The sequence below is a fragment of the Drosophila serrata genome, unplaced genomic scaffold (assembly GCF_035046125.1).
Source record: "Drosophila serrata isolate PLE 108 unplaced genomic scaffold, ASM3504612v1 contig_184, whole genome shotgun sequence".
Taxonomy (NCBI): domain Eukaryota; kingdom Metazoa; phylum Arthropoda; class Insecta; order Diptera; family Drosophilidae; genus Drosophila; species Drosophila serrata.
The window spans coordinates 4,069,025-4,095,286 of record NW_028257082.1 but is presented as its reverse complement, the minus strand read 5'-3'; the positions used below and the strand labels follow the sequence as shown (position 1 = coordinate 4,095,286).

The following is a 26,262-nucleotide window of genomic DNA, read 5'->3' as shown; positions in this document are numbered from 1 at the left end:
CTACATATATTAAATTGAGTTTTTAATATTTTAATTCCTTTTAACAAAATCAATGATTTTCAAATATCATAACTAAGCCAAATATTAATTAATTTCAATTCGATTGTCCCATGTTAGTTTTTATTGGGTTTATAAGTCTGCATACTTAACTTATAATGTTATATCTTTTATTTCATTTTAAATTTCGAAAATGTATATTTTAACCGGAGATGGCAATATCGACTCAGCTGTTGATGCTGATCAATAATATATATGGTTTATAGGGTCGGAAATTACTCCTTCACAAGCTAGCAACATACAGTTTTTTAAGAATATCATGAAATATAATAAAACCTTCTCCGTTAATAAATTGTAACAAACTTTTAGACACCATTAAATCATATTATTTGAATTTGTATGCAACCATCTCTTGACATAAAATAAACCTATTAACTTACTATATTTAACAAAAATTGACATATTGAGGAATAGGTTTTTAGTAACTATTAATAAGGGTCAACCCTGTCATAATAAAGTTGTTCCAACTAAAACCCAAATTGCTGTCAGCTCTATATATTAAATTTTCAAACAATTTCAAAAACAATTAAAGAATCTGAAACCTGTTTAAGTGAACTTTTAAATTGTACAAGTTCGACTATTAGTTGCATAATTTACACATTTTATGATTGTTCCCACTTAATATTTATATTAACTTGATGTATTCGCTTGCAATTTTTCAAATAAATCGTTTCAGTAAACTCACCTTAAGAAACTGTGGGATCTAGGATAAGGTCAAAATCGGGATAAACCTTTTTTTTTTTTTTGGGTGCCCACTTGCACTCTAACACACACTTGTTGCCCGGACGAATGTGAAATTGTTCTGGGCGAATGTTTGCCGAAACATCCTGTTTTATATGCTGTCCTTTTGTGGCAACAATGGCAAGAGACGCCAAACCTCTGCTGCTGCTGCTGCTGCTGTTGCTGCTGCTGCTGCTGCTGTTCTTTTCCTGCGGCTGCTGTGTGGGCGCGCGCAACAAGTGCTGCAGCAACATGTTGCTGTGCGGGGCATTGTTTGCCTTTCCTTTGGCTTTGTGTTGTTACCACTGCAGTTTTTCCGTATTTAAACTGCTAGTCACAGGGCCTTAGATTAGCAAAAACGAAACAAAAATAATACACACACAAAAAACCTTGACACTGGTCAGTCAGTCTGCCTGGCCGCTGATAGGTTTGTTGTGGCTGCTGTCAGGGCCGCTGTCAGCGGGACAAAAGGCTGGAATTCAGCCAGGCATTCATGTTGGCTTATTAGGCGGCCAACAAAGCAACACTAGTGACGTGGCAACATTTCGTCGCCAGTTTGCTGGCCACTCGAGCACCAAATTGTATGCAAATCGCCCACAATTGTTATGTTACGCCCACTTTTAAGCCGCAGCAGGAGTAGCAACAGGAGTAAGGATAAAAAACAAAGAGCAGGGGGCAGCCAGGCCGGGCACGTCCAATTAGCCGGCGGGAAAGTGGATCGACTACGTGTCCGTATGCGTTATAATATGCCCTTGCCGTCGCGAGAGGCGTTTATGGCGCTTTATGGCCCTGTAACCTGTAACGGGATACATTGTGGCGCCTCTGGCGTCGCATCATCACCCATGCCCCAGTCCAGGCCCCATCCCCTCCAGCTTCCTCAGAGCCTCGCCTCTGGGGTGGGGCTGCGAAACTGTTCAAAGGCGGAAGTCTGTAATTACGGCCAAAGTTTCAAAGAGAGACGAAGACCAGTCTCGGACGGACTGAGGAGTTCCATCAATGGTAGGCACTATTACCTACCACGCATGACTGGCCAGAAATGTGTCAGTTTGCCAAGTCACTCGACTGGGCTTGTTGTCGCCAAGTTTATTGTGTCGGATGCGCTCTTAACGATCGCCCAAAATCAATACAAACACGTTCGATAATATCGTCCATCGGTTTGGCTTCATTTGCATAAATATGTAGCTGCGGAAAACAGAGAAACAGCTGAGAAAGATATGAGTTGCTGAGGCCAGCTCAAGTTCAAAGCGGTTTGGGTTTGTTGACCAGGCCAAGACACACTCGAGACGTGTGCCAGTCGCCCAGTTACAAATGGTTTGCATATTTTTAAAGAGTCTGCCATTGACTGGGCTACAAAGCGTTATGATCTTGCTCCTTCTAGATTATAAATAAACCTATGATTTCGTAATATTTAAACGTCTTTGTCATGCTAATTTTTGAATTTAAACCAATTTCTATACTTCATGGGAACCAATTTGGTTTAATTTTGAATGAGTAATCAAGGTTTAGTGGAGTTGTATAAGAGGATGCGATATTATTCTATAGGTTTTCCTTCTCCTCACCATCCCAGACATGCTAAGCGCCTAGTAAACTCAATAAATCTTTGATTTTGATATAAAAAATACTCCATTCTGGTGCTACATTTTGAATTTGAAAATATTGCTACACATTAATTTCAAATAATACGCGAAAAGCTTACCCTAGATCCAAACATCCTAGACATTTCTAGCTCCATGAGACACACCATAATCACTTTAAATGGTATTCAAAATACAAATCCCATGGATTATTTTTTGGCAAGCAGAGGGTCAGGTGAGTTGGCCAAAGGTCAGGCCAACGGCTGATGATGCTGTTACTCCTCTATTCCACCTCCACTCGTGTGAGTTCGATTAGTTCGATTAGCCTCAGCCCTGGCAGAAAATAAAGCTGGCCAATAAAGTAACTACTACTCCGTCTGCGACTCCGACGATGTTTCGATGTCAATGCCATTGTCAAATTGTCGCTAGCTCCTCTTTCTGGCCATGCTTCGGCGCTGCGATTCCGATTCGGATTCGGATTCAAATTCATCCGCTGAGCAACAACTGTAACTAACAAGGTCCGACTGCGTCTAATTAATGGCCGGCGCGCAATGGGGATTTATGTGTGTGCCATAAAGCAGGCTTACTTTTCCACTTTTCGCCGTTACACCCACCCAGCGACCAATCTATCCGCCGATCCGGTTCGGTGGCCTTAATGGCAGGGCAGTGTTAACCCCCATTCCCCTCTGCCTGAATGATTTCCCTAATTCGGGTGCACACACTGCGTATGCGCAACGCGCAGTGATTTCAATTCAATTTATGGATTCACCTCCAGTTGCAGTTGCATCATGTGCCAAGTGCAACTGCTCTGAGATGATAATAAAGATGAGCAAGCAAAGAGGTTCCGTAGTAAAACAGGTGAGCAAAACTACTAAGCGGAGATCGTTAACTTAGAGTGAGAACACATCGCACAGTAGTAGTCCAACCCCTGACCGTTGTTACCTCGAAGGGGTTAAGCGGGGCCAGGTGGGTTTTCAGGGGGGGAAGCCCCCTGCTCAATGCTGGCCAGGTTTGGCCCGGGTTCGTGTGTGTCACTGCTCGAGTCTCGCTCTCGCCCCGCTGCACTGGCTCAGCAGCTAGTTTCCGAGAGATCTCTCGAATCCCAGCTAGCCGACGCCGATGCGATATACATAGTTTGGCCTGAAGTCGTTTTCGTTTTATTTTCCATTAGGTTTGTTTTGAGTTTGCAAGCCTCTTTTCGTTAGTTCCGCAGCCAGGTCCGATCAGTTTGTGTTTAGCATTCGGTGAGCGCGGGTCAGCCGAAAGTATCTGCGGCTCAAAAACTATCTTGATATCCGTGCATCGATCAATCTGCCTGAGAAAGGGTCCGCCGCTGTTGCCAAGTGAAGGTGCGAAAAATAGCCAATATGTTAGGCAATTAATTAAAACAGAAGCTCGAACCGAAAAGCGTTTAGAGTGCCACTAAAGTTTGTTAACAGCTTCTCAATGAAGCGAGCCCAACATTCATCTGATTAAGACGCAGTCCAAGGCTCTTTGCCTATGTTTATGGATTTATTTTAATGAGCTTAAAATCAATGAAGCGATGAAGTCTCAAGGAAAAGTCCTTGGCTGCATCTGTATCTGTATCTGTATCTATGGATTTTGCAACAGAAATTCCTCCATGACTTCGTGACTATTTTCTCTACTTAATGCACTCTTTGATTTTATTATCGCTTTGTTGACATCTGTGCCTGCTCGAAACTGGTTAGCCTCCAGAAGAAGAAAAGCCGCTCCATGTAGCAGAAGGCATTTATATTTTTTTTTTTTTGGCAATTTCTCAATTGGGAAACTGGGAAATTCAGGCTCCACCTGGTCCCCCATTCTTCTCCAGCGAGTGCAGCTGTCGCCAGGCATGCAATCTCGGCGTCAAGTGCTATATAAATTGTGGTGGTTCCCATGACTGGCACTTATCCGGGAATCATTTTATCGGTGTTTGGTCGGGCCTTAAGGGGGGTTTTGATGCCAAAGCTCTGATCTCGAAATGGCAATTATTGCCGCTGTGGCAGATTGAGTGTGCTGCTGTGCTGCTGTGCTGCTGTACTGCCAAAGATAAGCGGGTCAAACGGGCTAAGCTGAGCTGTGAGGCAATCTCCTGGCCGGGTTAACACATGTCTGCCCTGTGCCGAGCCAGATTCCGAAATTTCACTTTCAAAAAACACGTTCGCTGCTGCAGTCGTTGGTATCAAATTGAATTTATGGTCTCTCAGCAATGAACTAGGCTTAATGGCTCCGATCTTGGCCGCAGGCTTTCCATTCTTGTCCCAATGCTATAGCGATTAGCGCTTTTAATTTGGGCCCAAGACATTCAGCCACTGTTTGTTGGCCATACAAATTACACAGCAAAAATATATGAGATGTTTAAAGTCAGAAAAAACAAATACAGATTAAATTTAACATATTATAAACAAGAACATTTAAATAAGAGTGTACACTACTAATTGATATGATGATTTTAAAACGTAGTTTTCTAACTTTAACTTTTATTAATTCTTTCCTGGTCTATTCTTTAGTTTGTTCTTTAAACAATAGCATTAACATTTTGTTAAGTGATTGGAATGAAATATTTCTTGTTGTTAAAACAAGAATTAAATTGCTTTAGCTAAGAATGCATTTGCATTCCAAATTTCAACTCTTAATACATCAAAGTTCCCCTGAAATCTTTATCGCCTTCAAAGTGATCAAGAATATATAAACTTTATAATAAACACTATTAATTTCCTGTAATATAATTAAATTCTGTAGAACTGGACTATAAAATTTTAAACAAAGACGACTCGGTTTCATTTCCCTCCACCTATCAGGGCGTGTTTTAAGTTAAAACCAGTCTGAACTATGTAACTATTTTCCCCACAGTGTACCAATGAAATTATAGTCGCACTTTAATGTTTAGTGTTTATGGCCAGACAACAGCGATCTCCGGTTTCAGTTTCAATTGTCGCCTCATCTCATGGAGCGGCTGCCCATGATCAGCCAGAAGATTATAGGTGCCAGTCCAGCCTGTTAACCCAGGTCCAAGTCCACGCCTTCTAATAACAAGGCGTATTCGTCGGATGCAGGTCAATGTGTCAGCGGACAAACGGCTTTCAATCAAGTTTACTTAGCGGATTGGTGGAGTAGGAACTGGAAGTAGACCTGGAGCTATAACTGAAATGGAAACCGAAGGACACCAAGCCAATGGGGTGCGTTGGGCATGCTCCAGCGCTTGCGACAAGCTCATGGCGAGATATCCAAGACCTGCGGCTCGGACACTGATTTTGCAATGTTTTAATTGGTGCCGTAACATGAAATTGGTGTCGCTCCGCTTGCCCACTCGACGCGATGGTCACTGCGTTGACACTCAGAAACCCAGTCAGCCAGTTGGTTGGCCAGTAGGCCAAGCATGGCCTAATCCGATCTGCAATTGTCGCTCCGCAGGCCAACTGGTACTGGTTGCCTGGTTGCCTCATATGTGGCTCGGACAACTTTACAACCAAGATCAAATGAAATTAAAAGTGCACTTGGCGGAGACGGCGATGGTCGTTACGTGCTCGAACCATAACTGCACAAGCGAAAATTATAACAATGTCAACACTAGAAATCATTTTTTACCTACACAATTAATGCATAATCATGGTAAACTCTAAATAATTGTGGGTGTACTTCAAATATTCTAATCATTCCCTTGAAAAATCCGCTAGAGCCACAAAAACTATGCAAGTTCTAATGCTTTTGTATTAATATTAATGAAATATTTATTTATGTATCTCCAGAAGCCATCAAAGATGACTGCCAAACCAAAGTTTGTTTATGAAAAGGATGACCTGGGCACCATAGGTGAGGTGGACGACAATGAGGTGGATCGGATTGCGGAGTGCTTCAAGGGACGCAGTCTGTTCATTACCGGTGGCACTGGATTCCTGGGCAAGGTCCTGGTTGAGAAGCTGCTACGGTGAGTGGGCGGAGCTGACCTTAGCTGGGCGGGGCGCTAGCCAGCTGGTACATGCGTGGCCTCCATTAATCCCAATTGACCCTTCGCTTATGCAATATTATTAATTCGTGCAGGTCGTGTGGCGGCCTTAAGCGCATTTATCTGCTAATTCGCCCCAAGAAGGGCAAGGATCCGCAGGAGCGCATCAAGGATATATTCCAGAATGTGGTAAGCAGGGGGGGCTTTAGAAATTATGAGAATCATGAGAACTTATTGCCCGCCTTACGATATTAATGAACTTGGAACGCTCTTATGTGTGTGTTTGTAGCTTTTCGACCAGGTGAAGCAGCTGCGCGGCGAGGAGCACATCCTGCAGCAGGTGGTGGCCATAGCCGGGGACGTTCTTTCTCCGGGCCTGGGCATCTCTGAGAAGGATCTGGAGACTCTGCGCCAGGAGGTCTCCATTGTTTACCACTGCGCGGCTACAGTGCGGTAAGTTACGTGGCTTTTATGAAATATTTAATTATCTTAACTTGAATTCCTTATTTGAAATTAAAGACAGATAAACATAAATATTCATTCTATGAAATTTTTAGCAAATATATGTAAACAGATTACAGTTTCTAAATCTATTTTAAATCTTAAAAAATACAATAATAGTTTTTATACCCTTGCAGAGTATTATAGTTTTAGTCAGAAGCTTGTACCAATATAAAGGAGTCATTTCCTACCCTATAAATCATATATATTATTAATCAGCATTCAAATTAAAAATATATTAAGAAATCCATAACCATAACTCCCTAACTACCTCCAGCTTCGACGAACCTCTTCGCAACGCCGTGTTCATGAACACTCGTGGCACCAAGTACATGTTGGATCTGGCCCAGACTCTAAAGCATCTGGACTTCTTCGCCTATTGCTCCACGGCCTATTGCCATTTGCACGTAAAGACTCTGTACGAGAAGCCTTACGATCCCCCAGCAAATCCGCACAAGGTGATGCAGGCCTGCGAGTGGCTGACAGACGACGAAGTGGCCACCATTGAGCGCAAGGTGCTTGGTGACATACCAAACACGTACGCCTACACAAAGTCGTTGGCGGAGGCACTGGTGGTGGAGAAGTTCGACCAATTGCCGGCCGTGATCCTCCGGCCCTCGATCGTGATCCCCATCTGGAAGGAGCCCATTCCCGGCTGGACGGACAACATCAACGGACCCACTGGATTGCTAATTGGAGCCGGAAAGGGTGTCATCCGCACCATGTACTGCAACTCCTCGGGCTACGGTGACTTCCTGCCCGTAGACGTGGCGGTGAACGGCATCCTGGTGGCCAGCTGGCGTAATATCACGGCTGGCACCGATACCACCAATCGGGTGGCCCACATGACCTCCTCCAACGACATCAAGGTGTCCTGGGCGGAAATCATTGAGCTGGGACGCTGGGTGATCGAGAACAAGGTGCCGCTGAACGGCGTGGCCTGGTATCCAGGAGGCTCCATGAAGTCCAACTACTGGGTGCACTGCGTCTGCATGGTACTGTTTCAGTGGATGCCAGCCCTCTTTGTGGATGCCCTGCTCTGGCTGCTTCGCTATCCGCCCGTACTGTGCCGGGTCCAGAACCGGATTTTCAAGGGATTTGAGGTGTTTGAATATTATGCGAACAACGTGTGGAATTTTGACAACACGGAGGCGGTGAAGCTGAGAAAACTAATGAACAATAAAGAGCGGCGAACCTACGTGATAGAGAAGATCGAACTCGACTTGATCGACTATTTCACCAACTGTGTCCTCTGCGCCCGTCGTCTAATCCTAAAGGAATCGGACGAGTCCATTCCGGCAGCCAGGCGGCACATGAAGGTGTAAGTATAGATATATCTTCCAAAGCAACCTCAGTACTGATTCCGATCTCTATCTATTCCAGCATGTGGGTTGTGGACAAGGTGTACAAGGGAATTTGGATCTTCGGCATCCTCTATATGCTCTACAGGTGCTTCTTCGCGGGCTAGGATCCGCCTTCGGATGCATTGCTAGCTTAATTAAGTGCTTGACACCAAAAGATGCGCCCTGCCCCAAGCCGTAGCTTATAGTTGTTATTTAGCGCTAAGTCTTCTAGTTTTTAGTTGGTGCTGTTCATTAGAAACTTAATTCATTTGTTTTGAAAGGCAGCGAATAAAACATTGGTTTATGTATCGGAATGAGTTTTATATGTCATGGTTATTTTCATATATATATTTTCAAAGAATTCCAAAGAAATACATTTTTCCCATTGGTCAAAAGAATTTTGAATTAAAATTTTTAAATGTGGCGCACACTAGTATATTATCGATACACTTAAATAATCCCCTCTGATCAGCCAAACTATCATCATAACAGGGAGAGTTAAAAATCGTGGTTAAAAAAAAGTATATATAGAATGGATAATACTTTAAAAATTAAATATTTTATTATTGTATTTTGTAATACAAATTTTTCCACTACCGATTAAAGAAACAATCGATACGTGCCGGCTAGAGCCAGACCATCGCTATCGATAGTGCCATCGATGGCTGGCCAGCTCCAGAATCACTTTGTTTTGCAAAATTTCTACTTTTGGTACCGTTTATACATGGTTTCTACCCCATTCCTACATACCGATTGATAATTTTACCCCATTCCTACATTTAACATTTCCCATTCTACATCGTTGTTCCGTGAGTGATTGTTTTTGTTTTGCAAAATTTAAGCTGGAGACTTGATTGTGGTGCGAGTTCGTGGAGCAGCATTGCGTCATCACCTATTCCTGGACTAGGATTGCTCCTGGAACGCGGCACGCACACGCCAACGGCACGGAACGCTCCCGGCGACATAAACGAGGTCGGTGGAGGAACGGAGGAGGAGACCGTGGCGGAGTCGCGGGACTTGGAGGACATGGCCAGCACCACTGGCAGTGCGCCCAGCCTGGGAGCTGGCAGCGCGAGCGGAGGTGCTACCGGGCTCAGTGCCAGTCCCGGCACGTTGGAGGGCACGCTGAGCAAGTGGACCAACGTGATGAAGGGCTGGCAGTACCGATTCTTTGTGCTGGACGAGAACGCCGGCCTGCTCTCCTACTACACGGTAAGTGGGTGCAGTGCCTCCATTACTAACCCTTCCTTATCGCACCCAGCGACACCCTTATCTTATCTGCGCCAGCTAGATATGTTTGGATACGGATACACATAAGCACACACACAGTTGTTGGTGGCTCGTTGGCCTTTATTTAAAGATTGTACCCAATTGAGGGCTTAGTTGGGCGTCGTTAGACTCTTGTGGCGCTTATTTTTCTGGTAGGAGGTCTGGTAGAAGTCATAGAAGCCGTAGAACATGGCCGCGATGACACCGGTGTAGTAGCACAGCGCAAAGGCCGGAATGCCGCATAGTACCAGCTGGAACACCACCTGAGTGAGGATAAAGGCGAACTGCGTCATTTGCATCACCGTGATGCACTTTTTAATGGGCCTCAGTGATCGCACAAAGTCCTTGTCGGCCACCGCCGCCACAAAGTAATATGTGTACATGCAGATGTGGACAATCGAGTTAAGGAAGACGCAGAAGTAGGCAGCTGTGCCTGCGTGTGGATAAAATTAGTACACAGATCATGCCTATCTGGATCCCCTTACCGTTTTCATTGAAGTGCAACAGCACATACACCAGTGTCACCGTGGTGATGTGATGGAAGATGTGCAGCTTTGACACCTGGTTCTGCTTCCTGCGTAGCACAAATATCACGGTTTCTATTAGCTCGGAGAGCTTCAGCCAGAAGAGAAAGTGGGCCAGCTCGAAGTGACGGCGCACGTGTTCCTGACTCTTCCCGAAATCCCTACACTCCCAGAAGTACTGGACTGCATTATCCGTAATGAAGAACACCTAGCATTCGAGGAGAGGGACGTTCCTTAGCAATTAGATTATCCTGTTTAGTCTCAATTTACCAACCTCTTTGAGGACATATAGACAGGACACCACCTGAATCAGATTGTGCGCCATTATCAGTTTCTTGAGTTTATAAGCCTTCCGAAATTCCATAAACCTTTACGTGAGAAAAAGATTTTAGTCACCGTAAAGCAAGGCTTCAGAATTGCTAATGCCATTCCAATTAGTAAACCCCCAAGCAATCGAAGTTCAGTATACTTACTGTGGACCCACAACGGTGACAAAGTACAGATAGACTCCCAGAACGGCAAGCATGAACCAGGGATCGGACATCACGGCGGGATGCACCACCGCAGGCACTCGACTAGCACCTGCAATTCTACTTGACACATTGCCCCAAAACTGATCAATAGAAGCTCACTTGTTGCCGCCTCCATGTTGCTCCTTTTAAAGGGTTTCTTCGTTGCCGTTGGGCCCTAGGCTCCAGAACTCTGTTCGTTGTGTCGACCCGCAGCGCTGACGCACTTTTAAATGCGAGCCGTGCCGCGACCATTGCTTTTATTCCTTATCCACTGCCTATTTGAATTCTTAAATTAAACCGTTGAGCCGACACTTAATAATTCCACTCAATTTCAATCGCTGTTTTATTCCAGTCGAAGGAGAAGATGATGAAGGGCGTGAGACGTGGCTGTGTGCGCTTGAAGGATGCCCTGATCGGGATAGATGACCAGGAGGATAACACGTTCACCATCACCGTGGATCACAAGACCTTCCACTTTCAGGTGAGGAAGTAGCAGCTGGCATTTGAGAAAAAAATTAAATTCGACGAAATTCAAACTCAATTTTACCTACAAGAAATCAAATATTTATGTATACTGAAATGCGCACGAATTCTAAATAATGACCCTATAACGTTAAATAAATTAAATAGTGGCACGATTTAGAGGCTTTGATTTTAAAGCAATAATTTATTCAGATCAAAAATGTAAATTTCAATGAGCTTTTGATTGTTTCCTTTGATTGAAGAGTATTCAACTTCTATAACTTAATCTATTTCCAAGTGATATACATATGTTTATATCAAATAAAATTAAATTTCAATGGTTAATTTACTTTAGTTAGTTTACGTGAGCGCCAAATGAATACACCCATTCAGTGTCCGCATGAAAACTAAAGTATGATGTGTCCGGACAGGGTATCCGGCCAGCGGCCTAGAAACCTGTGTCTGGCCCTCACGTTCCCTCCTTTTGTTTGACTTTGCCTTGTTGCCTTGATGTAACGATAAAACTTTTTTCCCAATACCAACTCACCAGAAACTTGCCAACTTTCTAAACCTTTGCAGGCGCGACACAACGAGGAGCGAGAGCAGTGGGTTCGCCGACTGGAGGACACCATTCGTCGCCACGCGAATCGCTCGCGTCTGTGGGACATTGCGGCCGGAACCGGAGTCGCAGGAGGAAGCGGAGTTGGGGGCAGGCGCCCCAACCACCTGGAGCTGCTGGCACGCCGCGTCTCAGAGGCGGACGCCTACCTCCAACTGATGATTGAGCAGACGGATGTGAGTGTGCGACCCGTTGTGTTATGCAGGCATATTATGCAATTTACCGTCACATTTTATTCTTTCTCCTTTTTATTTTCAGTTGCTGGACAAACGAATCGCGGAGCTGACCGATCCGGCGGAGCAGGCCAAGTGCAAGGCGCTGCAGGACAACGCGAGTGTGAGTAGGGGGAATGGGAATGGAAATAGGGACATTAGTTCGATGCCTTTGGCTCCGTGAGTGAAATCTCAAGGTGGAGCTCGTCGCGGAATTGATTTGAGAGCCGCTCCATTTCGGTGTACGTCAGCCGCCAGTAGTTGGAGTCTATGGTCATAAAGCCGGTTGTATCTTGGCAGTGATTAACCTGCCGAACACTTATTATAGTAGCGATGCGGACAGCGGGGTCTCTGCCGCACAGGCTAAGCGTGGCGTTCAGTCGATGTAGGTTGCTGGGCGTCACCAGCCAAATGACGAAAACCGTATCCCTCTGGTTATCCAACCACCGTCGGTCACCTCGCTCGAATTTCTTGCTCCTCAAAGCTGTCTGGCAGATGAGAACCACAACCGGGACGTGGGTCGCCAGATGCGAGTGCTGCTCGGGCAGAAAGGCGTTGTAGAACTTCCGCCGGCGCTGGGTTCTTGCAAACTGATGCTCCAGCCTGCCACCGTAGGCAAGCAGACCCAGCACCTTGTTGACCTGAAAGGCGCAACTCTGCGGCTGGAAGGAAAGCACCGCCTGCTCACCCTCCAGCACCGACAGGCAGTAGGAGTCCGCCTGGTTGTGGTCGCATAGGTAGTGAAGCAGCAGCAGCTGATTATCGACGCGCCGCTGGCAGTCATGGTAAACACACTGGCTGGCCCCGCTGCCAACTACCAGTGGGGCCGACTTCATGTCTTTGTCTTCTGTTTCATAAGAACCAGATTCTTTCTTAAAAGGAGCCGGCTCAATGGCGTTCAGATCCATTTGCTGACGCTCTTGCCTCTTATGTAGCTCCTGCAACCCCACCCGTAGGTCCTTCATGTTTGTGTTGAGCTCATCGAAGCTAGCATTCCAACTCAAGTTGTTCAGCTGATGCTCAAACTCCTGCTGCTCCTGCCGGCGGTTCCTCTTGTAAGCCTCGAACTGGACGATTACATCGTCAACGCTGTTCAAGCCAGGGTCGAGAAGCGCCATTGCGCTACACCCTTTCTTTGTGTTCTCCATTCCAAACACCACAAGGACAAAAACAATCTATGAGCGAGAAATTTAGGGAGTCTAACGGCGAGACATTGAATCTGTTGTTCTCCCGAACGGAGTTTTTGCCGGCCGACTCGAATTTCTAGGCCCACTGGGCCCCAGCCATATCGATTTCCAATGCAAGTTCAGGGTTAGTCGGTGTCGGCGGCCAGATGCAAGCGCCTGAGAGAATGTCACTCGTCCAGCAGCTGACTGGAAAACCGACAGCGGCAGCTGCTCACTTCCTCAGGCAACTTCGGCGAGGTCATGTCGAAGGTTTCGGTTTTTATTTCGACCTTTGCCGCTCGGTCAAATCGCTAATACCTGTTCCCATTCCAGGCCATGTTAGATCACATCAAGCACTCGATTGTCAGCCTGCAGATTGCCAAGAACATGGCCCATCCCATCAATGGAATCTACAACGGTCCGCCAGCCACTGCCTCGACCAGCTCCTCGGCCAGTGGAGCTGCCACCACGGGCAGCAACAATAACCTCCAATCGGGTGGACTAAAGGTGCCCCTGGAGGGCCATGTGACTGTCGTTGGCAAAGGCGAGACCGGCGACGATGAGGAGGATTCGGCCACTGAAAATGGTGAGTGCTGTCGTGCCCCGTTTATCTCCGATAGGTAACCAGTTCAGGGTTAAGAAGCTAATCGAATTTATACCTCTAATCTTGGCAGCCACCACCGCTCCGTTGGGCCTTGTTGTGCCGGAGACCTCCTACTCGAGCAGCGAGGGGGAGGAGGACTTCTACGATGCCTACGACGATCCCTTCACCAGCCTTGGCAGCTCCCCGATTGGCTGGTGAGTGGACCACTTAAAACATGTACATCTAAGTAGCTGAAACCAAGGCAGGCCACTTGACCAAGTGTGCCGACTGGCCATCAATCACAGATGCGATGCGACAGCCGGCAAGCGTGCTGGCCGTACAATATGAGCCGTGTGCTAAAATTACGCATTCATTGCCCCACAGTCCCCATCGCCGTTGCTCCTTAGCCTCATCCCGCTGCGGTGCCTGAGAGGCGCATGCGCCTGGGCAGCGCATGCAAAATGCAGTGCCCGAAGTTCGTCGCAGTCGCAGTTTTCGGGGAGACAGCCAGTAATTTCGGCCAAGTCGCGTGTAAATAATAAATACAAGACCTCCTCCGCCTGCCCCAACTCCCGTCGGAGCGCCTGCTGGCACAGCTGACACGGCGGCAAGTTCGCGTTGCCATAGTCGTCGGCTCTCCGCTTCGTCATCCATCGTCCTAGTCGTAGTTCAAGTCGCCATTGTGTGTGCCTGTCAGTTGTAGTTTCGTTCGTCATCGACTCACAGTGTCAGAACGCTCGTTAGGGTGCATGGTGCCCCCAGCCCACTCCGCATTTGTCATTTTCAGTAGTTTTACTTGTTTTTCGAAGCGGCTTTCGATTTCTCTGTGCTTCCGCTGCTGAAGTTATGCAGCTGCCTGGTGAGGAGCTGCTGTAAAGCTTGCATCCGGCCAGCATCCTAAAGCCATGTTCAAGAAGTGGGTGCGACGTGTGAGCCTGAGGTGAGGAAGTGTGCATATGTATGTGTAATATGTGCCAGGTCGCCGTAAGTGTTTTCCTTCATAAATTGTAAATGAAGCAAGCAACAGTGAGCAAAACTCACAGATGGATGAAGGAGAGGAGGCTGTGGAGGCTGCGGAGGCTGTTTGTTAGTCCCCAGTGACGCACACGCACAAGCAAAGGCAGCCAGGCTGACATCACGCTGGAGGATTTATGTTGAGACATTACTTATGCCCAAACACCGAACGAATCCTAATCCTAATCAACAAGTCTTGATTTCCCTTCCATCGCAGCACAACGCGCGGCTTTTCGGAAACCACATCGCCCACCCACGAAAAGGGACCGGATGGCTTCGCCAATGCCGAGGCCTTGCCTCCGGCCGATTCGGTTGCCCCCCAGTCGCTGCCCGAGATCGAGGAGAGTCTGGCCGATGCGGATATTAGCATTAAGACGGCCAGAACGGCAGCGAGTTCCCGAAGTGCCAGCTACGACAATGGAATCGACTACGACGCCCTTTACGAGGAAGAGGAGGACACAGACCTCAGCATGGAGGCCCACGGCTCGATGATCACGCACTTGCTGTCGCAGGTGAAGATTGGTATGGATCTAACCAAGGTGGTGCTACCCACCTTCATACTGGAGCGCCGCTCACTGCTGGAGATGTACGCCGACTACTTTGCCCATCCGGACCTGTTTGTCAAGTGAGTATCGATCGAGTGGGCGCGAGAATCTGATTCATATCAGCTCTTTCCCTTAATCCTCAGAATCTCGGAGCTGGACGATCCACGAGATAGAATTGTTCAGGTTTGCCGTTGGTATATGAGTGCCTACCATGCGGGTCGCAAGAGCGCAGTGGCCAAGAAGCCCTACAATCCCATCCTGGGTGAAGTCTTTCAGTGCCACTGGGACCTTCCGGGTGAGTATTAGACAATGGTGGTGACAAAGGAGAGTGTGGTTTATTATATTTGTAATTCCAGGCGAGACCCACGATGCCCAGGAGGTGCGTGATGGCCCCGTGCCTTGGTGCCGACGGGATCAACTTACCTTCTTAGCGGAGCAAGTGTCGCACCATCCACCAAGTAATGAAAATCTAAGCTATCAATGCGACAATTTGTGATCTCCTTTGACCTGTTTTAGTATCTGCCTTCTACGCGGAGCATTACAACAAGAAGATCACGTTCGCCGCCCACGTCTGGACCAAATCCAAATTCTTGGGACTCTCGATTGGCGTACACAACATCGGTGAGGGTGTCGTCACTCTGGTGGACCGCAGCGAAGAATATATTGTAACATTTCCCAATGGTTATGGCAGGTGAGGAAGATAAACATATCCGATATCTGAGTTTTTAATCTCTAAAGTTCATCTCTGGCGATGTGGCAGGTCCATTTTAACCGTGCCTTGGATTGAGCTGGGCGGCTCGGTGGAGATCAAGTGCCCGCAGACGGGCTACTATGCCAACGTCGAGTTCCTCACGAAGCCTTTCTATGGCGGCAAGCGCAACAAGGTCTCGGCCGAGGTGACTAACTATTCCTATGTCTTAACTACGGGCTACTCTACTCTACTCTGGTATATCTGTAGGTCTATGCGCCCAGCGAGAAGAAGCCTTTCGTCTCGATTGCCGGCGAGTGGAGTGGCCTAATGGAGGCCAAGTGGCACGACAAGAATGTGAGTAACCCTATTTACATTTTCTGTATTGTAGGTAGTTAATGTTACCGTAAATGTTGAACCTTTTTGTGTACTTCTTCCTCCTTCGCCTACCTCTGCGCCCGAACGCTGCCCACGAAAACAACTCCACGAGTTGGCAGCCACATCCTCTATAACCACAACTACACAACATCCCACTACCTCAGCCTCTACTTACTATCCACGATTCTTCTGCTTTTCTCTTAAATAGTTTTGGGAGCATTTCCTCTGTGTGTTTACTTTGTTTGTCTAGAAAATCGAACCTAACCCATTTGCCTGTCTGTCCAGTAAATTGATTGTTGCCATCTATGATATTTAATATATGATTGATTGTTGTGCGTTCTCTGAATTAGACCCCAAGCCGAAACCAAATCATGAATGAATCTCTTGAATTTTCTAGAAAACCGAAGTATTCGTCGACGTAAATCGCATACCCATATTTAAGAAACAAGTTCGACCAATCGTTGAGCAGGATGAGTACGAATCGCGACGAGTTTGGAAGGAAGTTACAGCGGGACTCAAGTAAACAGCTCACCGAACACTTATCTCTTCTGACCCCTCTGATCCTGAGATGCGGAATAATCTGATCTTTCTTTGTTCGTTGCTCTCCCGCAGGTTCAACGACATCGAGCGCGCCACCAATGCCAAATTTGTGGTGGAGCAACACCAGCGTGACCAGGCGAAGGTGCGCAAGGAATACGACTTGGCCTGGGAGCACAAGGTAATCCGCATCCCTTATTGCTTGTGTAGCTAGTACAACCGATTTCCCTGCAGCACTTCAAACCCGTGGGCGACAACTGGATATACGCCAAGCCGCTAAGCCAGCGCATGTATCTGCAGGAGAAGGAGGCCAAGAGATAATGCCAGCAACTGCGTCTATATATATATATGGATCATATCAAGAACGAGCCTCAACTGTATGTTTATTAATTCCACAAGTGCGCAAACCTCTCAACACTGACGATACAACGTAACGAGTGCAGGAAACGAAGAGCAAGAAAAGACGTCAGCGTCCCGTTTATTAATTGTAAATAATATACACACGAATATCTAGGAGGAAGGCTCTGCTCATAAGGTTGCAATGCGGGTCGAGCAAAGAACACTCACAGTTTCTACACACAATTAACGATGATTATTATTATTTACTTTTAAGTACTAGTGTGTTTCAAAGGCAATCGCAGTAAGCTGCAAAACAACACAGAAGAACACCTATTCAATATACCTTTTACATAACTAACTTAACATCTACTAAACTAGCAGCAACAAAGAGAAGAAGCGGCGAAAGCCTGCTCACACATAATGGGATATATCAAAAGTTGTAGATTACAAAATGAATAGTGATTTAAGGATAGAAACTCTATTTTTGAAATAAAAGACTCTGCTATAGACGAAATACAATACCGACACGCGAGTATCTGACGGATGGAAAGGATACTGCCTTTAACGCTTGTTCCCAACACCCCAAGACACAACACAGGGACACGGACATACGGTGCACAATGATTTATCTGATTTCATAGCTCTTAAATCAAATACACTTACACTTTTAGTATTATGTTTCGAATTCCACAAATGTCACAAACGATAATAAAGCTTTACTAACAATCCGCTACGAGTCCCACAAGAACACACACTATACCTATACTATATACTGTAATAAAAGGAATAAAACAAACCAGCCCAACTCTTTAAGCCAATCAAAGACGTTGTAGCCTTTACATTTAATTTACAATCTACAAGCGAATACAGACACAACACCCACTGCAAAGCTACCAAATACTCTCACGCAAAGTTAACGCAAATGAAACGAAAAAAGTAAATACGCTTCGATATTTATTTAAAGTAAATATTTAACGAACTAGATAACCTGTAGACTAAACAAAACTAGAATCCCCAGAGACATGGGTGCCTGTAGCCACCAACCGAACTTGTATATATTTTTTCGAATTCCTTTTTAACCAACGTGTTAAACGAGAGATAGAGCAAAATACCCTAACAATTGATTGTAATGAAGCCCAGATACGATTATTAGAAAAATAAAGCGATTTGTTCTTACAGCAAATTAAATGTTTTATTAGTTAAATACTAGTTAAACCAAAGCCTTTCAAACTTCTTCTTTAAATTACAATTTCAAATTCCAACAACGTTAATCGCAATCGACTCATCGTAAATCGATAACTTTTACCCTCTTAATCGACAACTAACAAATCCCGCACAAAATCCCTCTTTTTAAACGCATTGACACGGTCTGGTCACTCCAATTGACGTGGCCTCAAAATTTTTTGTTCTCTGAAAATGCAAAAAAGTTTGCATTTCTTAATAATATAATTAACAAAACATAAAACCCGCCCCAGAACCGCCCCCGACACCAGGCAGTGTCCGCAGTCATCCGGAGCACGCGAAGAGCGCCAGAAACGAGAGTTAGGGCGAAAAGTTCGGAGCGGAGAGAAAAGTTTGCGTGAAAAGTGCAGTGAAAATCGTTTAATTCCCGTTTGCGGAGCGAGTTACCTGCCAGGGATTGAAGGCAATCCCCAGGAAAAGTGTCCATCCAGCATATTACGCAGCTCGCGCGTGTGTTTCCACGAAGGGAAAAGCGGAAAAGCCCGCAGTCAGCGTGCGCCCGCAGCAAAATCGCCAATCAAGGGCGGAAGAAGAAGAGCAACTACAAAGTGCAAGTGCTGGTGGACGGTCAAGAGCTACAGTGTACATGCCACTGGAAACTGCTCCGAAAGGTGATAAGTGATTATTTGATACGGAGTCTACGCTCGATACGCCTTAATAGTAACTAATTGGCATCAGTGGGGCGAACGACAGGAGCCGTGGTAGAGGGTTGGATCGTCTGACTCCCGACAACGTCATCAAAAATTCGCTTTGTTATCTGTGGGGGGCCTGAGTCAGAGGCAGAGGAGACATCAGTTCCTTCCTGCTTCCGCAGCCAACTGGGTCAAAGGCACCCCCGCCCACTTGGCCTTTGGCTCACCTATTAGCGATCGCTTCTGCTGACGAGGTCAAGCACATCGTGCGCGCACACACACAACGCATTCTGTGCTCTCCGGAGCTCTTGAAGCTTAGCCCAGCAATTGGCTGCTGTCGAAGCTGTTTAAACAACCGAATGTGATACAATTCCAGCTTATTTCCGACTTACTGTTGACGTAGACAACACACACTTCTGTAAACATTTGCTCGACATATTTGCATATGTACAATGGTGACGGCGGCGATAGCTTCCACATTCCGCTGTGCTCTGGTATCACTCGATACGGGTGCAATTACCTGCATCCGAGACTGATCTGGGGCAGGGTTATCAGCTGCACGTTCGGCTCAGCACCTTCCACGGGGCGTCGCACATGTAACTCGTATTTCGGCATTGAACGATAAGATAAAACTTTAATTTCTAGTGTCAGCAGCAACCTTCGGGTGATAAGATAGCGTCTAACCTAAACCTTACTTCCATCTTTCCAGAACGCGAACATATGAATTAGCAGCATGTCGGCATACAACCCAAACTTCGTGCCTCCCGCCCATGCGCCGGTCCCTCTGAACGGCAATAATTTGGTAAACGGTCTGCCAGGAGCAGGCCAGCAGCAGCACCAGCACCAGCAACTACCTCCGCCAGGGGCTCAGCAATATCTAGCGCAGAAGCTCCCAATGCAGTTACAGCAGGCGCCTCCGGCAGCAGGAGCTTATCCAGGAGCAGCAGGTAACATTCCGAACAAGTTCTTGCCGCCCACGTCCGCAGCAGTTGGGGGTGCTCCGCCTCTTCAATTGCCTCCCAGTACGGTGCCGCCAAGCACGTTGCCACCGCATCTGCGTCCGCCGCCGCCCACCAACGCCAACGGACCCATCACCAATGGCAGCAATGGAGCGTCTAGTGCCAACTCCTCGCGCACCGCGTCGCCACGGCCAATGGGTGCAGCGCAACAACAACTACCATATGGCCAAGGATCTGCAGCTGCAGCGTTAGGGAACCCACCACCCGCATCAGGCCTGCGTTCGTCTCCCCTACCGGCCACCCAACAACAACAACAACAACCAGCTGTGGCCAATCTGACGAGCAGTATGCAGAATCTGAACTTGATCCCGAACCGTACTAATGGAGGTGCCAGCGTCGCGTCGGGACCGCCTCCTCAGCAACAGTATTCCTTGGCGCATAAGGATTACATGGGCGTGGCTACGGGACAGGGGCGTCCGCCTCAGTTCATCGATGATAAAGGTGTGGCCCCTGGAATAGTCCCGAACGTCATGCCGTCGCCTTTCAGTGGACAAAAGCCACCCAATTTGGGTCCACACCCGTCGAAGATGTTCGGAACTGCAGCGGCGCCTGGCAGACCCGCACCACCTCTAGCTAGCCAGAGAATTCCCTATGGAGTACCGCATCCGCCTAATACTGAGCAGCAAAATCAGCAGAACAACAATCTGCAAAGAGCGGCGCCGCTTCCGGTAACCACCTGGCCAGAAGAGTTTCAGACCAAGTGTCCTCCGCCACAGCAGGTTCAGCAGCCAAGCCCCTACGCTCAGGCGTATCCTCCCCCTCCGCAGCAACAGCCAATGCAGCAGCCACCGCCTCCTGCAGTGCAACCTCCGCCGCCGGGAATGTTCGGAACGCAACCTACGGGAGCACCACTCCAGTATCAAGCCCAAGCGCCGCCCCAGTCCTATGGACAACAACAACAACAACAGCCACAGCTTGCAGGACCAGCTACTTTTGGCTCTCCCGCTCCGCTGAACGTGGCCCAGCAGGGATTCAGCCGGCTGTGGGGACAGGACACCATCGACCTGATGCAAAACCGGCATATTTTGTCGCCGGCTACGCTACCGCCGCCAAAGGTTGTGCTACACAACCAGTTCCATGAGTCCATCAACTGCAGCCCGAGCATTATGCGCTGCACGCTCACCAAGATCCCCGAGAGCAACTCGCTGCTGCAGAAGTCGCGACTGCCGCTGGGCATTGTGATTCATCCCTTCCGCGATGTGAATGTAAGTCCAGGATGCAGAATATTCATCTGAATATTCCACTAACCACTCGATCAATCTCTCACAGAGCCTGCCCGTGATTCAGTGCATCAACATTGTGCGATGCCGCCTGTGCCGCACCTACATCAATCCCTTTGTTTATTTTGTGGACAGCAAAATGTGGAAGTGCAATTTGTGCTATCGCGTAAACGAATGTAAGTTGCTGTAGTTGAACCCATTAAGTCGTCAAATTTAATGTATAATTCCGTTTTCCTTATAGTGCCGGATGATTTCCAATTCGATCCGGCCACGAAAACGTACGGTGACGTGACCCGTCGGCCCGAGGTGCGCTCCAGCACCATCGAGTTTATTGCCCCCTCGGAGTACATGCTGCGTCCGCCGCAGCCAGCCATGTACCTGTTCCTCTTCGACGTCTCGATCATTGCGCAGCAGAGCGGCTATCTGGAGGCAGCTTGTGCGGTGCTTAACCGTCACCTGGACGAGATGCCTGGTGACGCCCGCACCCAGGTGGGCTTCATCTGCTTCGACAGCTTCGTGCACTTCTACAGCATGGCCGAGGGCCTTAACCAGCCACACGAAATGACACTTCTGGACATCGAGGACCCATTCCTGCCGCGTCCCGACAGTCTGCTGGTGAACCTGAAGGAGTGCAAGGAGCTGGTGCGAGACCTGCTCAAGCAGTTGCCCAAGCGCTTTGCCCACACCCACGATCCGGGCTCTGCCTTAGGAGCTGCTCTGCAGGTCGCCTTCAAGCTAATGGTAAGTCACTAACATAAGGAAGTATGTTAAAGATAATCTAAATTGAGAACTTTAATTTATTCAGCAAGCATCTGGCGGTCGCATCACCGTCTTTCAATCGTGCCTTCCCAACAAGGGCCCCGGCGCCCTGGAGCCGCGCGAGGATCCTAACAACCGTTCGGCCAAGGATGTGGCCCACCTGAATCCGGCCACCGATTTTTATAAACGCTTCGCTCTAGAGTGCTCTGGCTACCAGATAGCCTGCGACCTCTTCCTGATGAACCAGCAATACAGCGACATGGCCACTATCTGTAAGTAACCAGGAAAACGCTCAAAGCCTTCATCTTACCCATATCATGTCTCTTTACAGCTGGCATCAGTAAGCACAGCGGCGGTTGCGTGCACCACTTCCCGCTTTACCAGAAGACCAAGCCGCACATGGTGGACTCGTTCCGGACATGCTTCAAGCGTTACCTGACCCGCAAGATCGGTTTCGAAGCGGTAATGCGGATCCGATGCACGCGCGGCCTGCAGGTGCACACATTCCACGGCAACTTCTTCGTGCGCTCCACGGACCTGCTTTCGCTGCCGAACGTGAATCCAGATGCCGGCTATGGCATGCAGATCTCCTACGACGAGAGCCTCACGGACGTGAAGACGATCTGCTTCCAAGCGGCGCTACTGTACACCAACAGCGAGGGAGAGCGCAGGATTAGGGTGCACACAGTGTGCCTGCCGGTCACGGCATCTCTGCCAGAGGTTATGCACTCGGCGGATACGGAGGCCATTGTAGGCTTGCTCTCGAAAATGGCAGTGGACCGTTCGGTGGCGTCCAACTTGTCGGATGCCCGTGACGCCTTCATCAACGCCACGATCGACGTGTTCAATTCATTCAAGATTGCACAAAATCTGCCCTCCGGCCAGTCTGGTCAGCTGATAGCGCCGCGCAGCCTGGCATTGCTGCCCCTCTATATTCTCGGGCTGCTTAAGCATGTAAGTTTCAAGAATATTCGAATTTCGTAGGTGATCTTAATTAAACAATCTTTCCTTTAGCCCGCATTCCGCGTGGGCACCAGTACGCGGTTGGATGATCGGGTCTTCGCCATGGACTGCATGAAGACGCTACCACTAGACCAGCTGATGAAATACGTTTACCCGGAGCTGTACAAGATCGATGCTTTGATCTACCACGCCCGCAACTCGAACTCTAGTCCGCCGCAAGACGACGACGAGGAGGAGGACGAACCGCTACCGGAACTGCCGCGCCTGCAGTTATCAGCGGAGCAGTAAGTTCTGGTCACCCAGAAGGCCCATTCGGATAACTAAAAGATTTCATTTACAGCTTGGACTCCCGATCGATATTCCTGATGGACTGCGGCACGCTGATAATGCTCTATGTCGGACTTAATGTGCCGTCAGACGTCTTGGAGACGGTGCTGGGTAAGGCGGCAAAATCTCTGGTCGCGTTAGGTCATCACTTAAATTTTGATCCATTTCAGGCATCAGCTCCACCGCAGAGCTGGGCGACTATGTTTACGGATTGCCAAATGTGGTGAGCAACGAGAACGATGTGCTGAAGCGCTTTATTTTGCGACTCAACTACGACAAGCCCTACTCGGCCCTGGTGCAGATAATTAGGTGAGTTGCAAAGCGTGTTTAAATGGGGGTCAACGTATACCAATTTCCCCTCTCTGAATTCACAGGGACACGAGCACGGCCAAGGGCCAATTCATCGAGAGATTATCCGACGATCGCAGTGAATCTAGTTTGTCATACTATGAATTTTTGCAACACATTCGGGCTCAGGTTAAATAGTACATAAGCAGGGAATCCCCTACCACTATTGTATGCAACATAAATATGAGTTTCTCAGAACGTAGAAAGCTCCGAAACTCTGGTGACTAAAATAGAGAAGCGAATGCTAGCAAACACAATGGAGACGGAGACGGAGACGAGACCTTTACCCCTTTCCCCACTCTACTCTCGGCTTAGGTAGTAATTTTAAAGTGCATGTATTTATTTATTTGTTGATTTGTTGCACTAAAAATAAAACTAAATCAATTAAAGAAGGCAGAGAGCCAGTTGTCACAAGCGAAACTAGATATCGTTGCCAGTAGGAATTGCGCGAAGAACACATTAGTCAAAGTCCCGCTAGCCAACCAACCCAAACAACCAGTCAGTAGAGCTCCCAGGCAGCGGATTGCACTGTTATTTATTAAAGCTATGTTATACGCAATAAACTGAACGAAATATACACTATTGTAAATTATAATTTAACGCGATTTCTTTTCGTTCCCACTTCTGCTTAGTAAATCGTGCTAAAGACCTTATAATAACAAAGATGAGTACACGGTATGATTTTTTATACTTACATTTTGTATAAAAACCAACTAAAAGATCGCGCTGGATAGAAAAATCTAAATTTGTCACTTGCTGAAAAATTGCTTGGATATGTACATGAATCCATCTTGTTATTATACAGTCTTTGTGCTAACTTTCATTGTTATCGCTTTTTCCCCCTAAAACTTTATATTTTGCTGTTATCACTAGTATTTATTTCCGAAAAATCCATATGAATCACATTCATAATAGTCTATTATTTTTAAGTCGGTACGCGACACTGTAGTTAGTGAACTTATTTTTCAAACGAATGTGTACGGGAACAGATTTGGTATTGTGTATTGCATTGATGGGACACGGACTGCTTGAAAGTGAATGTCTTAAGCTTAGATGGATTATTGTACTGTATCAATAAAGAGACCCCCAAACCCTTTACAACCCCAGGCGAAGCAAACTAATCGAAAAAACCATATATACATATATGTACTGTACTATACTTTATACACATACGAGAGTGCATCAAGATATAAAGCGAAATACATTTTAATTAAATCATAAGGCAATGGGTTTTATTTACACTTTTGTTGGGCTATCGGAGAATCACTCTGTGATGAGCTCTCGAAGGTAATTGCAATAATGGCATATGCTGGTTAGCATAGTTTGGGAATAGGAGAATATATTAGTCAGTAGTCATCACCAGAAGAAGGTGTTAACTGCGTCCAGACTAAGATCTCTGAAAAATAATAGGTTTAACTATGGGAAAGTCTCACACTTTGATGATATCTGAACTTACGGATTAAAGAAGGGTGAGCGTAGTGGATACTTCCGCTTTGGAGGTGGGCACAAGATGGAGTTATTCTCATCGTCGTTGGTTAAGTCTACATATCTTTGGTAGGGCTTCTCGCACTCCGAGTACATCTCCGCTGGACGGTAACCCTCGCTCGAGTGCTCGATCTTTACATGCACATTCAGATAGTCCTCAAGGAGGAACACCTTATCACACAGTTGGCACTGAAAGTGGCCATCGTCGTTGCTCGTCACATGAGCCTCATGGTATCGATTGTAGTGCTGGTGCAGCTCCAATGGCGATCGCATCCCTCGTCCACAGATGTCACAGATGTGGGTCCTGGCTACCGGCTGCGGAAAGTGAATCATCAGGTGATCCTGCAGTTTCTCGGCAGAGTCGAAAGTCTGTTCACACAGTAGGCATGAGAGGCAGATCCAGGAGTAATCGCACGTTCCCGAGTCCATTTCTGGTGGCTAAAATAGAGAAAGGGAAACGATACCGGCTGAATAACAGGGAAAATTATATATTTTTCACTTATATTCTTTTAATATGTACACTTTTAAACACCTTTTTATATATTTCAGTATCGAAAATTCATTCAATAACACCTCTCTTTTAATTTTGTAAAATCTCTAGTAGCATATGCTTTAATTATTTCACAATATCTCTCAATAACTCACTTTAAAAAATTATCACCTTATCGTTAATTAATTAAACATTAACGATCAATATGCACAATATATGTTCAATATATATAAATTCTATGAAATAACTACCATTTTTCCAGTTATTGCCTTCTATGTTGTGACTTCTTTCGTTTATGCTCAAGGTGTCTGAACTTGTTTCTCAACCCCTAAAAAGTGAACACCCGCACGACCGTCTTCGTTGAAATTCTGTTGTTAATTAATTTCTACTTGTCAGACGAAGACTTTTAATACTTTGCTCTCTCTCTCTCTCTCTCTTTTACGTTTCCACCCTCTTTCTCTCTTCTCTTTTTTTGCTCTCTACTTTCAGCGGTCTCTCCTTTATGCGATCGTCAGTTATTGCGTGCTGGAGATAGTAAGAAAAACAGAGAGAGGTATGAGAAAGCAGGGAATCAGTGATGTACTTCTAGGAATATTTGGCCTACTATTTCGAACGGTAAAATTATAGAAAAGAACAATTCTTTGGCGGATTGTTGCACCTTGAGCATCACTTATAGGGACAGAGTCGTGAACAAAAGCAATATTACACTCTTCAACAGGTAGTTGGTTCTAATTAGGCTGGGGCGTAGTCACAAACAACCCTTAAGAAAAATAGAGGTTTTCTATTTC

At 46.8% G+C, this 26,262-nt stretch overlaps 6 protein-coding genes and 1 long non-coding RNA gene across 9 annotated transcripts; 3 read left to right on the top strand and 4 right to left on the bottom strand.

Moving 5' to 3' along the window:
- Window positions 1-3,506: 3,506 nt before the first annotated feature.
- LOC110188945 (putative fatty acyl-CoA reductase CG5065) lies at window positions 3,507-8,455 on the top strand. The gene is made up of 6 exons (XM_020958885.2): window positions 3,507-3,700; window positions 6,101-6,279; window positions 6,393-6,486; window positions 6,587-6,750; window positions 7,076-8,119; window positions 8,182-8,455. Exons 2-6 carry the CDS (start codon window positions 6,113-6,115, stop codon window positions 8,264-8,266), a joined length of 1,554 nt encoding a protein of 517 aa, XP_020814544.1. The 5' UTR covers window positions 3,507-3,700; window positions 6,101-6,112; the 3' UTR covers window positions 8,267-8,455.
- A 343-nt stretch (window positions 8,456-8,798) lies between these two features.
- Window positions 8,799-18,172, top strand: LOC110188944 (oxysterol-binding protein-related protein 9). 2 transcript variants are annotated; one of them, XM_020958883.2, is made up of 16 exons: window positions 8,799-8,852; window positions 8,984-9,353; window positions 10,799-10,927; window positions 11,488-11,703; window positions 11,786-11,863; window positions 13,239-13,491; window positions 13,580-13,703; window positions 14,720-15,127; window positions 15,191-15,342; window positions 15,404-15,505; window positions 15,564-15,738; window positions 15,808-15,943; window positions 16,006-16,092; window positions 16,511-16,632; window positions 16,726-16,831; window positions 16,885-18,172. In XM_020958883.2, exons 1-16 carry the CDS (start codon window positions 8,803-8,805, stop codon window positions 16,969-16,971), a joined length of 2,595 nt encoding a protein of 864 aa, XP_020814542.2. In that variant the 5' UTR covers window positions 8,799-8,802; the 3' UTR covers window positions 16,972-18,172. The 2 variants fall into 2 exon arrangements, with proteins under 2 accessions (XP_020814542.2, XP_020814543.1); XM_020958884.2 differs by lacking the exons at window positions 8,799-8,852; window positions 8,984-9,353; window positions 10,799-10,927; ... (2 more) ...; window positions 13,239-13,491; window positions 13,580-13,703 and adding an exon at window positions 13,855-14,428.
- On the bottom strand, window positions 9,466-10,804 carry LOC110188947 (very long chain fatty acid elongase AAEL008004). Its single transcript, XM_020958887.2, has 5 exons — window positions 10,567-10,804; window positions 10,408-10,516; window positions 10,209-10,302; window positions 9,896-10,142; window positions 9,466-9,843 (listed from the first exon to the last, which is right to left on the bottom strand). The coding sequence occupies exons 1-5, from the start codon at window positions 10,580-10,582 to the stop codon at window positions 9,521-9,523; spliced, it is 789 nt and encodes a 262-aa protein (XP_020814546.1). The 5' UTR covers window positions 10,583-10,804; the 3' UTR covers window positions 9,466-9,520.
- On the bottom strand, window positions 11,741-13,243 carry LOC110188926 (uncharacterized). Its single transcript, XM_020958851.2, has one exon. The coding sequence runs from the start codon at window positions 12,885-12,887 to the stop codon at window positions 11,898-11,900; it is 990 nt and encodes a 329-aa protein (XP_020814510.2). The 5' UTR covers window positions 12,888-13,243; the 3' UTR covers window positions 11,741-11,897.
- On the bottom strand, window positions 18,156-18,783 carry LOC147644361 (uncharacterized). The gene is made up of 2 exons (XR_015270629.1): window positions 18,619-18,783; window positions 18,156-18,399 (listed from the first exon to the last, which is right to left on the bottom strand). It is a non-coding gene; the product is annotated as an uncharacterized LOC147644361 (long non-coding RNA).
- Sec24AB (Protein transport protein Sec24AB) lies at window positions 18,338-24,720 on the top strand. Its single transcript, XM_020958849.2, has 10 exons — window positions 18,338-18,842; window positions 19,573-21,087; window positions 21,152-21,278; window positions 21,344-21,843; window positions 21,908-22,133; window positions 22,193-22,815; window positions 22,876-23,108; window positions 23,165-23,262; window positions 23,322-23,460; window positions 23,526-24,720. Exons 2-10 carry the CDS (start codon window positions 19,597-19,599, stop codon window positions 23,635-23,637), a joined length of 3,549 nt encoding a protein of 1,182 aa, XP_020814508.2. The 5' UTR covers window positions 18,338-18,842; window positions 19,573-19,596; the 3' UTR covers window positions 23,638-24,720.
- LOC110188925 (putative zinc finger protein CG12744) lies at window positions 24,263-26,019 on the bottom strand. 2 transcript variants are annotated; one of them, XM_086828205.1, is made up of 3 exons: window positions 25,630-26,019; window positions 24,956-25,422; window positions 24,263-24,895 (listed from the first exon to the last, which is right to left on the bottom strand). In XM_086828205.1, exons 2-3 carry the CDS (start codon window positions 25,411-25,413, stop codon window positions 24,856-24,858), a joined length of 498 nt encoding a protein of 165 aa, XP_086684331.1. In that variant the 5' UTR covers window positions 25,414-25,422; window positions 25,630-26,019; the 3' UTR covers window positions 24,263-24,855. The 2 variants fall into 2 exon arrangements, with proteins under 2 accessions (XP_086684331.1, XP_020814509.2); XM_020958850.2 differs by having other exon boundaries at window positions 25,726-26,017.
- Window positions 26,020-26,262: the final 243 nt, after the last annotated feature.

Coding starts and splice junctions, on each gene's coding strand:
- LOC110188925 (XM_020958850.2), bottom strand. Junction 24,896..24,955: donor CGCTCACCCTTCTTTAATCC/GTAAGTTCAGAT, acceptor ATTATTTTTCAG/AGATCTTAGTCTGGACGCAG.
- Sec24AB (XM_020958849.2), top strand. CDS start 19,597: ATGTCGGCATACAACCCAAACTTCGTGCCTCCCGCCCATGCGCCGGTC. Junction 21,844..21,907: donor AGGTCGCCTTCAAGCTAATG/GTAAGTCACTAA, acceptor TAATTTATTCAG/CAAGCATCTGGCGGTCGCAT. Junction 23,109..23,164: donor CTGCAGTTATCAGCGGAGCA/GTAAGTTCTGGT, acceptor TTTCATTTACAG/CTTGGACTCCCGATCGATAT.
- LOC110188944 (XM_020958883.2), top strand. CDS start 8,803: ATGGCTGGCCAGCTCCAGAATCACTTTGTTTTGCAAAATTTCTACTTT. Junction 8,853..8,983: donor TTGCAAAATTTCTACTTTTG/GTACCGTTTATA, acceptor GCAAAATTTAAG/CTGGAGACTTGATTGTGGTG. Junction 13,704..14,719: donor GGCAGCTCCCCGATTGGCTG/GTGAGTGGACCA, acceptor CTTCCATCGCAG/CACAACGCGCGGCTTTTCGG.
- LOC110188926 (XM_020958851.2), bottom strand. CDS start 12,887: ATGGAGAACACAAAGAAAGGGTGTAGCGCAATGGCGCTTCTCGACCCT.
- LOC110188947 (XM_020958887.2), bottom strand. Junction 10,303..10,407: donor GTCACCGTTGTGGGTCCACA/GTAAGTATACTG, acceptor TCTCACGTAAAG/GTTTATGGAATTTCGGAAGG. Junction 9,844..9,895: donor GTTGCACTTCAATGAAAACG/GTAAGGGGATCC, acceptor ATCCACACGCAG/GCACAGCTGCCTACTTCTGC.
- LOC110188945 (XM_020958885.2), top strand. CDS start 6,113: ATGACTGCCAAACCAAAGTTTGTTTATGAAAAGGATGACCTGGGCACC. Junction 6,280..6,392: donor CTGGTTGAGAAGCTGCTACG/GTGAGTGGGCGG, acceptor TAATTCGTGCAG/GTCGTGTGGCGGCCTTAAGC. Junction 8,120..8,181: donor GCCAGGCGGCACATGAAGGT/GTAAGTATAGAT, acceptor TATCTATTCCAG/CATGTGGGTTGTGGACAAGG.